Raw genomic sequence first — 12,030 nt, forward strand, 5'->3', positions numbered from 1 at the left:
TTAAACCCAAAGTCCTAAAGTTCCTGAGCAGATAATGAGAGAAGTGGTTGAAGTAGTAAGCTGGAGTGTGAGTAAATGTCCCTGTTTAAAGGGATCACTCCTTCCCAAGGCCAGCTACATAATTTGCAGAGCACAGTGCAAGATGAAAAACTGTGAGCCCCTTGTTCAAAAAGCAGGAAAAAAATAAATGTACAATGAAATATAAAACTTGTTACTTTCTTCTGTGGTTTCTTTCTCAACCTGCAATGGGGTTTTTGATTTTCTACTTAATGGCATGCTCCCTCAGGCATGAGGATCCTGGGGACAGGTGCAGACCCTCACAGGTGCCCAGGGACCCTGGCCTGCAATCTGGTGCCCAAGTGGCCCACCAGCTGCTGGGTTTCCCCTCGGGCCAGCTGTAGGACTGAAACTCTGTGTCCTGACTAAGGGTGGGAAAGTTGAGCCAAGGACTTCCCTTCCCATGGGCCCACTACTCCAACCTGCAGCAGCTAGGCGACCCTCAAGGGGTTGTAGCCTCCATGTGGGGACGTGCCTAGTACTTGGATTGGGGGTGGTAAAAAAGGCTTGCCCCCCCAGGCCACCCACTGAACACAGGAGCAATGCCCAGGGTAGGGAAGGATCTACCATGTGTTGCTTAAGACACTTCGGGGTTAATGCTTGCCTGATCCTGACCCCCTCCATGCCCATGCAGAGGGTGGCAGCAGTCACTGAGTGAGGATGGAGAGGGGGAAGCCAGGCAGGGCCTGGGGAACCAAGGGGTAGGAGTGAGGACAACTGGAGAACCCATCCTGGAGAGGTGACAGCATACATGAGCCAAGGCTTTAAGACCCTGGCACGTGCCCCACTGTCTCATCAGATCTCACTCCTCACTTACAAGACACAGAGTCAAATATAAAAGTATGAAGAACTTCGACGGTGACTGCGGAGCAGGGTGCAGGGCCCTTGCAAGTGAGGGCCCTTGTGTGACTGCTTGTGTGACTGCACTGGTCACATGCCCATGAAGTCAGTCCTGCTCCTTACTCAGCTTCAGCCAATTCATGCCACTTAGGAATGTAGGCTGAATGTTGGCAGTCTTTCTAGTTTCTCAGGAGAAAGCAGAAATACAGATTTTCATGTGAAATATGACTTTTAAACAAAAAATTGACAACAAAACTTTTATTATTTTATTACTGTGCAAACCCAAAAAACATATCTGTGGGCTAAATATGCTCAGAGGCCATCAGTTTGTTAAGCCCTGATGTAATGATCATGCTCTTTGTATTTACTGCCACAAAGCTCAGAGCCACATTTGGGGTCTATTTTGTAAGCTCTGTGAGGGCAGGGACCAAGAAGATCTATTTCAGTTGTATTCTCAGCACCTAATCTTGGCAAATAGTAGGTATTTATGAAATATTGATTAAATAAATGAATGAATTATTTTGTGAAAAAGGTAGAGTAAATTAAATAATACCGTTAATAACAGTTACCATTTATCAAGTGTTACTATGTGCAAGGAACTGGATTAAGTACGTTACATACATTATCTCATTAAATCCTCACTAATAGGGAATAACATTACATAGTGCTTACTGTATGCTAGACACTGTTCTAAGTGCCTTATATTAATTATAATTAGCTCATTTAATCCTCACCACAACTCCATGGGGTAGACACTATGAAGATTATCCCCCTTTGACCAATGGAGAAAATGAGGCACAGAGAAGTTTAACTGCTCCAAGTCACAGAGCTAATAAGTGGCAAATGCAGATAGTTGGCTCACAGTCCATGCTCTGAACTGCTACCCTACTCTGCCACATTTATCACTCCCCTCATTAAGGATGAGAAAAATTGAGGCTCTGTAACTTGCTAAAGGTCACTTAGTAAATAGCAGAGCAAAAGATAAAAACCTAGCTTGAATAATGAGCTTTAACTCCCCCTTGGTTGCAGCTCATGACTGACACAAGATATCATTAGAGTGCACCGGATCCTACAAGAAGTACAGTATTAGTAAAAGCTAACTGAGACAATAGTAAACGAGAGGGAATAAATACACAGAGACACAGAAACGTTCCTGGATGCCTCATAGCCTCCATGCACTTACCTTGCTAGGGAATTGTTGTATGACCTGGGGAATGTAGCTTATTTCTGATGGCTTCTTCTGTAGAGACACCACCACAAAAAGTTCAAACAGCTGCTGCTCCTGTAATTCAATTAGATCCCGCTCTAAGGTCTGGTAGTGAGGATTCCTCTTGGAAGATTGCTGCAGTTGTGCTATGCGCTTGTAGCGACCTGTGATGAGATCACGGAGTCTTGTTTTCCTTTATAGCCCTATCTTCCCTCTAGCACCCAGAGGTCATGACCCACGCGGGACTAATCTTCACTCAGTCGTTGCTAATGAACATTTACTAACCAATGTCTGCCACCCAGACATACTTGTTAGGGCTATGACACACTTGGAGGACAAGTGCAGATTCTCACAAGCACCTGGGGGCCCTGCAGCGGGACCGATGTTCTGTGTCCCAACTGATACCTATGTATGTCCCAACACATACTCTGTGCCATCCCATCTTTCATGGCATGACACCAGGATACATGGAAAATGTCAGGTAAAAGCACTGGCCTGACAAAAGATGCCATTTTGGGGACCATGAAATCATAGGTGGGGGAAAAGATTTAATAAAAGAACTGAGTCCTATAGAAGGTAAGTTCCTAAAGAGACAAGTTTGATAAAATTAAAACAAAAACTATCCTCACATTAAAGAAATGTTCTTTTCCCTTCTCTCTTTGGCATATATTACTAATAATGGACATATACTTATATCAATAAATGATGCTAAATGCAAGAGAGAAAAATGACATGTAAGAAGGTATCCATTAGCAGACTATTTCTCAAAAGAAAGAATTCGTAGAAGCATACTATGTAAACAGTATGAGCAATCCCACCGAAAAGTGGATACCATTTATCCTTTATTCTCATTTATCTCTAAATTCTGAATAATTTGGGGTAGTCTCCACTAGGGGACATGTAGTACTTGCAGAAGAAATAGTCTAAGCATCCCAGAGATTTGCTTATGTGTCATTCTGAGCCAATGATGGAGACTCATCCTCTAATTGTTTTGCTTTTCTTTTGAGATATGATGCATTCTGCCCCCAAAGAAGTTACAAGGTAAATCAAAATATTAAGAACACTTAAAAAATAATTTTGGAGTGCCTCTCCAAAATTATCCAGTACATTTAGTGCTCTAGGCAAACCTTCCTTACTCCAAAGGGCTCAGTTCAAGTCAAGAAAATTTTAGGGCCTGTTTCTCAGTAGCAACAGAACAAAATTAATCATCTTTACACATCCAAGCTGAACCTGATGATGACTTAAGTTTCACCTTCAGTCAGCCTACAGAATCAAACACCTGAAGCAATTTAGGCTACTGGTAGGAGCACATGATTATTAATCATAAGATCCGAGTATCAGACCTGGAACTGCCCTGTACTCAGCTTTGATAATTCAGGTCTCCTATTTTTTCCATGCTTCAGTTAAACAGAAACTAAATAATTTGCTGTGAAAATCCATTAGATGAAGGATACAGAGCACTATGACTACTTGAACAAATACAGCCAAAAAAGCACGGCATCTTCTGTATTCTAACAGAAAGTAAATGGCACAATAATTTAGAATATAAATACCTATGAATAAGAAACAGATCAGTGTTTCCTGTCCCAATGTCAGAGATATCTAAGATACTCAAATGAATGACTATGAAAAAAATCAGATATTTAATGCAAAGTATTTGCCTCAGAGAATGACTCACATACTCTGTTTTGGGTGCTGCACATATGTCTGAACGTGCAGCTCTGCCGCTCCCCTCTTAAGATGGAAGAACATTCCATCTTAAGAACTACACTGGTCTGCCTCACTCCACCATGGGAGATTTTTAATGCTGTCAAACATCTGACAGTGTACTGTTTAGTTCCCCAAATCTCAACAGGTTCTTATAATGAAGAAATCACCGACAAAGTGAAACATCGTGTAGAAAAAACATGCTTAATCACAAAGGTAGGTGCCACTCCACCTACAACCAGGATCATCACGCAAAAGGGAGCAGCCCCACTGACTCACTCACTCTTTGGCAGATACTCGGCATCACTTTCGTACCCAGTGGTTTCACCTGAAAAGAAAGAGTTTCCATTTGTATTGTTCAACAAGAACAGGCAGAACATGAGAACGAAAACAATGTAAAAGCTCCACAGACCTGGGGACTTATTGGAGTAAGGAATAATTAAGGATGCTGAGCCTTTCTCCAAACCACTTAGCTGTATCAGGGCAGGACAGGTGCAAAAAAGAATAAAAGGCTCGGAGAAGAAACTATTCCATTCCATCTTCTTCCCATACCCACCTCCCTCCTCAGTTCCCCTCTCATCCCTAATTCTAGAAATTAACAGCAGTTCAGACTAGTTTTAGAAAGTCTTGATCAGAGTGGATTTTATTTCTACCTTCATATCGTTGTCTTTATATTCCCAAATAAGGTATCAAAGGTAAAACACCAACCTGGCTAAACAAAAATCTCAATATGGAACAAACTATGAATTTAGATTAACAGGAAAATGTGAGGCTAAGAAAGATTACCAAGTAAGTTTATGAAGTAATATTTATGATGCCTTTATGATGCCTCTAAACCACCTCTAATGCCAAACTAAACTGAAGTTTACTCTGAATTCTTATAGTACTCAAATGGCTTTGAACTGCTATTATTTTCCACAATTGGATTTTAAGTATCTTGAGGCTAAGGGGCTTTGTTGTTAGAAGGGAATGTTCTGTACAATACTAGGCACATTGTCAATTTACAAAAAGAAAGAAAGAAAGAAAGAAAACAACCAAAACACAAAACAAAAATTGCGAACAGGTGAATGAAAAATTTCTAAATTAAGTCTGAAAAGTTAAAGCAAAATTTTAAAATATAAAGAAAGGGAAAAAATTTTAATGTATCAGGAAAAACAAGGACTATGAGTCATAAATGAAAAATGTATGGAAGTTTGATTGTATAAAAATGTAAAATTTCTAATCTAATAAAAAATCATTAGCAAATTCAAAAGGTAAATAAACTGGGGGAATATTTGTAATCCACATTGCAGATGCAAGACTAAGTTTCTTAATATTTAAATAGCTGTTACAAATGAATAAGTAAAAACACAGCACAACAAAATGAATGAATAAAAGAGTAGGAATAGGCAATTTATAGAAAAAGATTGATAACTATTGATAAACATAACTGTCCAAATTCGTAATTAATTAAATAAATTTAATAAATTAAAACAATAAGTAAGATACACTTTTCAACCACGATACTGGCAAAAAATAAAAAGCTCTAATAAAACACAGTGTTAATGAAGATTACGAGGAAAAAGCCATTTTCAAAAGCTCTTCATAGAAATATAAAGCTTTTTTTTTAGGGTGTTAAGATCTATTTGTGAGACAATTTGGCAGCAGTTATAAAAATTTTAATTTATGTGTTCTTTAAAGTATGTGTTCTTTGATTAAGTACACTGCTAGGAACTTATTCTACAGATGTATTCTTACTAATACACAAAAAATATATAAACAAAAAATGTATATTACAGCATTGTTTGAAGAAAAAAAATCTGTATCTATGTATCTACCTATTTATGAAACTTAATTATCCACAGGTTAGATAAAATGTTAGAAACAGCCAAAATGTCTACCAGCTAAATAAAATTCTTTTACATCTATACCAAGAAATACAGTACAGCTATGTGGATCTCTATGTGCTGATACCAAAAGAGCTCCAAAGTATATTAATTATATATTTTTTAAAATGGCAAGACATACAAAGTCTGAATAGTATAAAACTATTTGGGGAGAAAAAATATTTTCACGTGCATAAGATTTTCTGGGATTAGTAGGAGGAGGTTTGGGAAACTTTGGCTTTCCGTTCTGTTATTTTATATTATTGTGATTTCTTGCTGTGCTCATTTTAATTTTGTAATAAGGAAGAAGAGAACATAAAAAAAAATACCGTCTCTTCATTAGATATGTGGGAAAGGTACACAAGACATGTTACAGAAAAAGCAGGTATTTAAATATTGTGTACTGTACAGGCTTTATAACTTCAAACTAACTACAATGACAAAAAGTATACTGGGGCTATAAAATATTGTTCAGTATGAAAGAACAAACACTGTGAGCTCCTGAGTCCTATTTGTATCCTTAGCACCAAGCACCTCTTCGGAGCCCATGAAGTATTTGGAAAGAAAAAAAAAAAAGAAAGAGGGAAGGGAGGAAAGGTAATTTACCTGGAAAAGACCTTACAAAAGATCATTTAAATGGCTTTAACATATTCACATCTATGGGTTTTGATGATCTGCATTCCAAGACACTGAATGAAGGTTAAGGGGTTTATAAGCCAATAGGAAAATCTGTTGAGAATCTGTAGGGATCAAAAAAGTACTAGGTTGTCCCTTTTTTTAATGTGACTTCAACACACAAAATTATAATTTTGAAGAAGGACAATAAATCATTTTGTGATACCTGATAACTGAGAGTTAAGAACTGTTTATGCTGGAACAGATTCGGTAAAACCTAGCATGTACTGGCAGAGTAGGTAAATATAACTATCTGGTTCTATGAGGCACTGTTGATATACAGACAAAAGCTTAAGGAGGTAAACAAAAATCTGAGAACTGTGACTATTGAGACAGGAGATCCTCAGGCATGAGAGAAATTCCTCGGGTCCATTGAAGGAGTTGGCCACAGAGACTGAGTAAATGTATATTTCCTTTGAGCCATGCAAAAGAAAACAAATTTGTAGGGACTACTCCTTTTTGTGTGTGTATGTGTTAGAAGTTGGCAGTTTATGCTCTTGAATTTTTTCTTTTCAATAATGATACAGTGAAAAAAAGGATTTGGCTCTTCAAAAACTTCTTAGAGCCAAATTTACTAAAATGTTCCTAATCCATAAAGCATTCAAATAAAATAAGAGATCGGTGATAATCTACCTAGGGTGGCATATCTGGTGAATACAGTTATCAGTAGAGTGCTGTTAATATGGGAAAATGATAATGTTTTCTAAGAATTTGTCCTGGTTCCAGTGTCTTGATATTTCACAAAATTTGCAATTTATAATTTATTTCCTTATCTATAAAACAATAATATTTGCTACATGCGGTTATTTAGAAAAACAATCATAGTAGAGAAGAATAAGACTTTGTGGTATCATGCTCCTTGATTCAAATTGATGTTTCCTCCTCTGGCTCAGCTTCTTCCTCTGTAAAATTAGGATAGTCCCTACCTCCCAGTGTGGTCATACGTTATACACCAGATAAAGTACATAAAGAAACTATTACTTCATTCAGTAAATGGTAGCTATTATTATTAACAATAACCAGAAGTATTTCTTCTACAGAAGAGAAGGCTAAAATGTTGTAATAATTGCTTTTGAAAATATGAAAACTCACATTTAAAATGGTGACGAGAGATTTTAATCATCACAAAGTAAGAAGAAAGAGTCTTGAATTACTGAAAGGGGAAGTTTATTTTCACATAGTAATTGTTAGAATGAAGAAGAGATTTTCAATGGAAATTAAGAAATTTCTGTCTTTGGAAGTCTGCAAAAATATGAAATATTCTTTTCTGGTATGACTTGGCTGTTGTTTCTCACTTATGAATCTCACAGACAAAAACTGCTAAACTCTACACATCCTTTGCCAGACAACTAAGTTAAAGTTGTAAAGAAAATTCTACAAAAATAATTCACTATAGATGTTAAAAGTTTCTTAATTAAGACAATCTAAGTTTTATCTCGGCATCTGAAGGATAAAACTACTAAACTTATTAGGTGACTATAGGTTGAGTACCACATACATTCAGTATATATATACTTAATATTTTCATTCCTCCACTGAGAGAGTCTATACTGACAAAAGACTATAAATCAAAGTAGTACTACAAAGTAAGGATGCAACCTGTCCATGAAAATTAGTCTCATTGGTTTATAACTATTCTTAAATTTATTTACTTATTCATCTAATAGTTATTACTTGGTACAGAACTAAACAAAAGGGATTTGAGGAAGAACTAGAAATAATCCCTTAGCCTAAAGAAGTTTTATGTTTAAGTGGGATGGACAGGAAAGTAAACTAAAAATTATAATTCACATCAAACATTAAATTATATAATGATTCGCCCCTCATATGCTAATAGCTATGGACAGTTGGAACAATTCTTACCTTTAGAGGGAGGTACATCTTTTCCAGTGTAAGGGTGTAACTTTACCCTCTTCTTCCCTCTCTTAGATTCAAATATATCATCTATTTTTAATACAAGCTGAAAAAAGACCAGAAAAGTACAAGTTAAAACAAACACCAACAAGTTTTGCAGCTTGATATTAACTTATTAGTGATTCTCATTCAGAGAAAGATCTACTTTATACATAAAAACCTTTACATTTTTCAATTTTGAATCTAAAATTATCTTTAGTAAGATGATATGCTATTCTAATACATACTCCATTTAACATGGGTAAGAGAAGTGGGAAAGGATATTTCCTTTCCAGAGGAACTTACCACAGGTTCTTAGAGATTGCTTGTCATTCCAGGTCACAACATGCAAGAAATCTGGCCACTGCACTCCATATATTGACCAAGCCTTACCAATGGACTCAAGTTTTTGCTTGCCCAGAGTAGGAAGTGGGATATTTACTCACTTGTAAGGCAGGGTGAGGCACAGTTATGTCTGCTCCCAGGAATTTTTGCAAAGAGAGGATAATCACGCTTAGAAAGCTTTAGCCAAAAGGAATACTCCTTTGCTACCGGGAGCACTAATACTATAATTTATTTTGGAAACATGTCATAAAAATAGGAGATTCTCAAATATGCCCAAGTATAAAACAATGTTCCATTTAATATGCATTATTCATTAAAGTTCTTTCTTTGCTTCTGGGAAGTGTGTATAAAAGAGACAGACAGACAGACTGGGCTTAAAAAAGAGAAAAGAATTAAAGCTGATCAACAGCCATTTTTAAAAGGAGAAATTGATTCGTTTTTCTATGTATATTTTTCTTAAAATTCCAAACTTTTTCTTAACTATCAATCTTGATTTAACATATTTAATGCCCAGAATTACAGTTGTTAGGAACATTATATAATGTGATAACCAACAAAGTTGTTTGAGAAAAATGCTCTTGTTTTTTCCTTTGTCCTTGTTTCTCTAGCAATCCTGGCAATCCATAGGCAGTGAATCAGTCCACTGCAAGAAAAATAACATGTGAGAAACATGTGCTTCCAATATGCAGATTATTCCCACATTTTTGGAAGAGTTTATTCTTTTAAAGATTTTCATAGCTATAATTCAAACGAAAAGTTACCAATATTCTTAAATATTAGCATTATAAAAAAATAAGAGAATCCAACATAAAAAGGTATTGCTAGGGGCTATAGGAAAGATGTATGAGAGTAAACATGTATTTTGGATACATAAGGACCAAAAATAGTAGAATTATTCATGTGTATTTGAAAAGTATACTTAAAAGTATAATCAAATGTTATAAAGGAAAGGGATCTATTCTAGAAATATGAGATAAAGTAATAAACTTAAATTTTGATTATGAGCTAGGAGCCTATAATTACCTTCTAGTTACAGGAAATACTGTAAAATATTCTTCCTAAGAAATGATGGAAACCATATTGCTGTACACACTTGACACAAACAATATAAAACATTAGGAAATCTACTCTAGCAAACAATCCCACACAGATTGCCACAGTAGAGGAAGAAAGGAAGGGTAGGGAAGAGGCATATGGACTAGATCAGTTACTTTCAAACTATGAAACCAGTTTCCCTTCCAGAGATAGCTCTAGTCATCAAAGAGGAAATAAGTGAAAACTGCTTTCCTCATGGAGTGTTGTTCCCGAAGATAGTCCAAAAGCAAAATTTGTATTGCAAATGAAACATCCTAAAAGGATTTAATCCAAGGAGGGTCACAGGTAGAAATGCTAACAGTATGTTCCTGCCTGACAATCAAGAATTCATCACCATTTTTCTCTTCCCCACTTCTCAAGAAAACCTTTGGGAAAATATCCAAACAGGAAAAGTTGGATCATCTTACCTATAATCAGAAAGAGAACAGGCTTTGAGTACTCAAGGGATCCACAGTACATAAAATACTGAGGCGTGAAATCAAAAGCACTGCAAATATCCTTGGGTCTCATTAAATTCCACAATCCATAATTTCTAAATATTTGTTAATGATATTCCAAGAACCACATCTTAAATACAACTCCTTATGTGTTTGTGTTCTAGCCCCTGTGAACACATGATCTGCTGTTTCTGGAACATGTGGGAGGCTGCTTTGTTGTGCCAGCAATTCTTTTTTTTTTTTTTTTTTTTGAAGTATAGTTGATTTATAATGCTGTGTTAGTTCCTGGTGTACAGGAAAGTGATTGTTATGCATTATATATACATACCTCCTGGAAATTCTTTAAACCTCTGATTTTTAAGTAGTCCTCACTATACACAGGAGAATAAACACCTAAAGATTTTTTTTTCCAGAGAGATCAGTTTAGTGCTTTAAAAAAAACTCTGTGTCTTTAACATTTCACATATTAAAGAGGGAGGGGCAGGAAATGGATCAGAAGAATTAAAGTAACTGTGGAACAGAATATTTCCCAAGGAACCAATCAGTAGTTACTACACCAAGAAACAGCTATGACTTTTGTTTAATGTTAAAATCAGGTATAGAAATCATGTGCTAAATGAATATAGCTAATTCAGATGGGATTAAAGACAGGAATACTATTTAAATGATTTTATTTCTGCATAGTAATCCTGAAAACATTCTGAATTACAGAACAAAATAACATAAAGAGTTTTTAAATATTTTCATGTAATTTCTTAAAGTCTCTCCTAAAAAATATATATTACAAATAATCCAAATTTCTTTATTTTGGTTCAGTGGCTCTCATTGAGATGATTTACAGACTTATTGCCTTTTCTCCCTTGAGAGAAGTTATTTATTTAATATAATTGGCAAAAAATTCTTTTCCCAAGTAATAGTAAAATTTCTTTCTTCCTTCCTTTGAGTGGACATTTTTGGCATATACTTTGTCATTACTGAAAATTTGTAAACTCAGGCACAAAACTGAATTAACTTTGGCTGTTATACAAATGAGTGAGAAAAACACTGAAGCCAGCTTACTAGAAGGTCCTTTTACATGAGGTTCTAGGGCTTCCTTCACACCGGCAGCTGATTTTAATGAGAACTAAGGTAACTAGACTGAAGCCCTCCATCTAAAATCAATTTTCCAAATCCACACACACACACAAAAACCTTGGCAAAAGCCATTCATGCATTTTTCTTTCATGAGCAAAAACTTAGCTTAAGGCTGCTTTCCAAATCTTCTAATTACAGTAGGTCAGTTCTAACCTATTATTCGTTTCAGTCTAAAGTTTATTTATTCACATTTGTGGAAATGCTGAAGTAAGAGTTGAAGAATCAAAGTACTGGAGTCCTTACCCTTGGAAGATTTTTCCTTTTCCTGTTTGCAACTTCTCCAGCTCGGAAAAGCTTCCATTCAGTTAAAGTGACAGGCAACGTGGTATCCTTTGTGAGCTTTGACCATAAATAAACTTGTGAGTTCTTCAGTTCCATAGTCCTCCGGTGAAGGAACTGAGGTTTGGGAGCAAGCTAAAACAGAAGAGGTACTGCTAAGGTAAGATCATCTAGGTAATGCCTGTGTTCTCAAAGTCAAAGCTATCCCCCCCAAATATTTATCTTTCCTTTAAACTCATCTAAAGTGAGGACACCATAATTTCTTTTTCACTGTTTGTAAAGAAGTTTCTTGGGTTTCTAATCCAAGTTCTTCTACAACAATGTAATCAAATTTCCAGAAAACAATAGCTCAGAGTTCTCATTAACTCAAGGCAGCCTTTGCTTTCAGGGCTGGTGAGTGTTTTCAGGGACCAGACAGGTAATTTAGGCCACAGGTTGATGTGAGACTATTACAGTGCTGTGGTAACTATAGTGAACTAAAAGTTTTATGGTCTGT

General features: G+C 36.0%; 1 protein-coding gene across 4 annotated transcripts in view; it reads right to left on the bottom strand.

Annotated features, from left to right (window-relative positions):
* DENND2C (DENN domain containing 2C) overlaps window positions 1–12,030 on the bottom strand; it is a 93,125-nt gene that overhangs the window by 22,265 nt on the left and 58,830 nt on the right. For all 4 annotated transcript variants that reach the window (XM_082613144.1, XM_082613143.1, XM_082613145.1 and 1 more), the window contains exons 5-8: window positions 11,499–11,669; window positions 8,215–8,311; window positions 4,095–4,139; window positions 2,081–2,268 (exon numbers count right to left, since the gene is read on the bottom strand). In XM_082613144.1, coding sequence (XP_082469270.1) covers window positions 2,081–2,268; window positions 4,095–4,139; window positions 8,215–8,311; window positions 11,499–11,669 — 501 coding nt within the window. The remainder of the gene's footprint in view (window positions 1–2,080; window positions 2,269–4,094; window positions 4,140–8,214; window positions 8,312–11,498; window positions 11,670–12,030) is intronic.

This window comes from Mesoplodon mirus (assembly GCF_964341445.2).
Source record: "Mesoplodon mirus genome assembly, chromosome: 3".
In the NCBI taxonomy this organism is placed as follows: Eukaryota; Metazoa; Chordata; class Mammalia; order Artiodactyla; family Ziphiidae; genus Mesoplodon; species Mesoplodon mirus.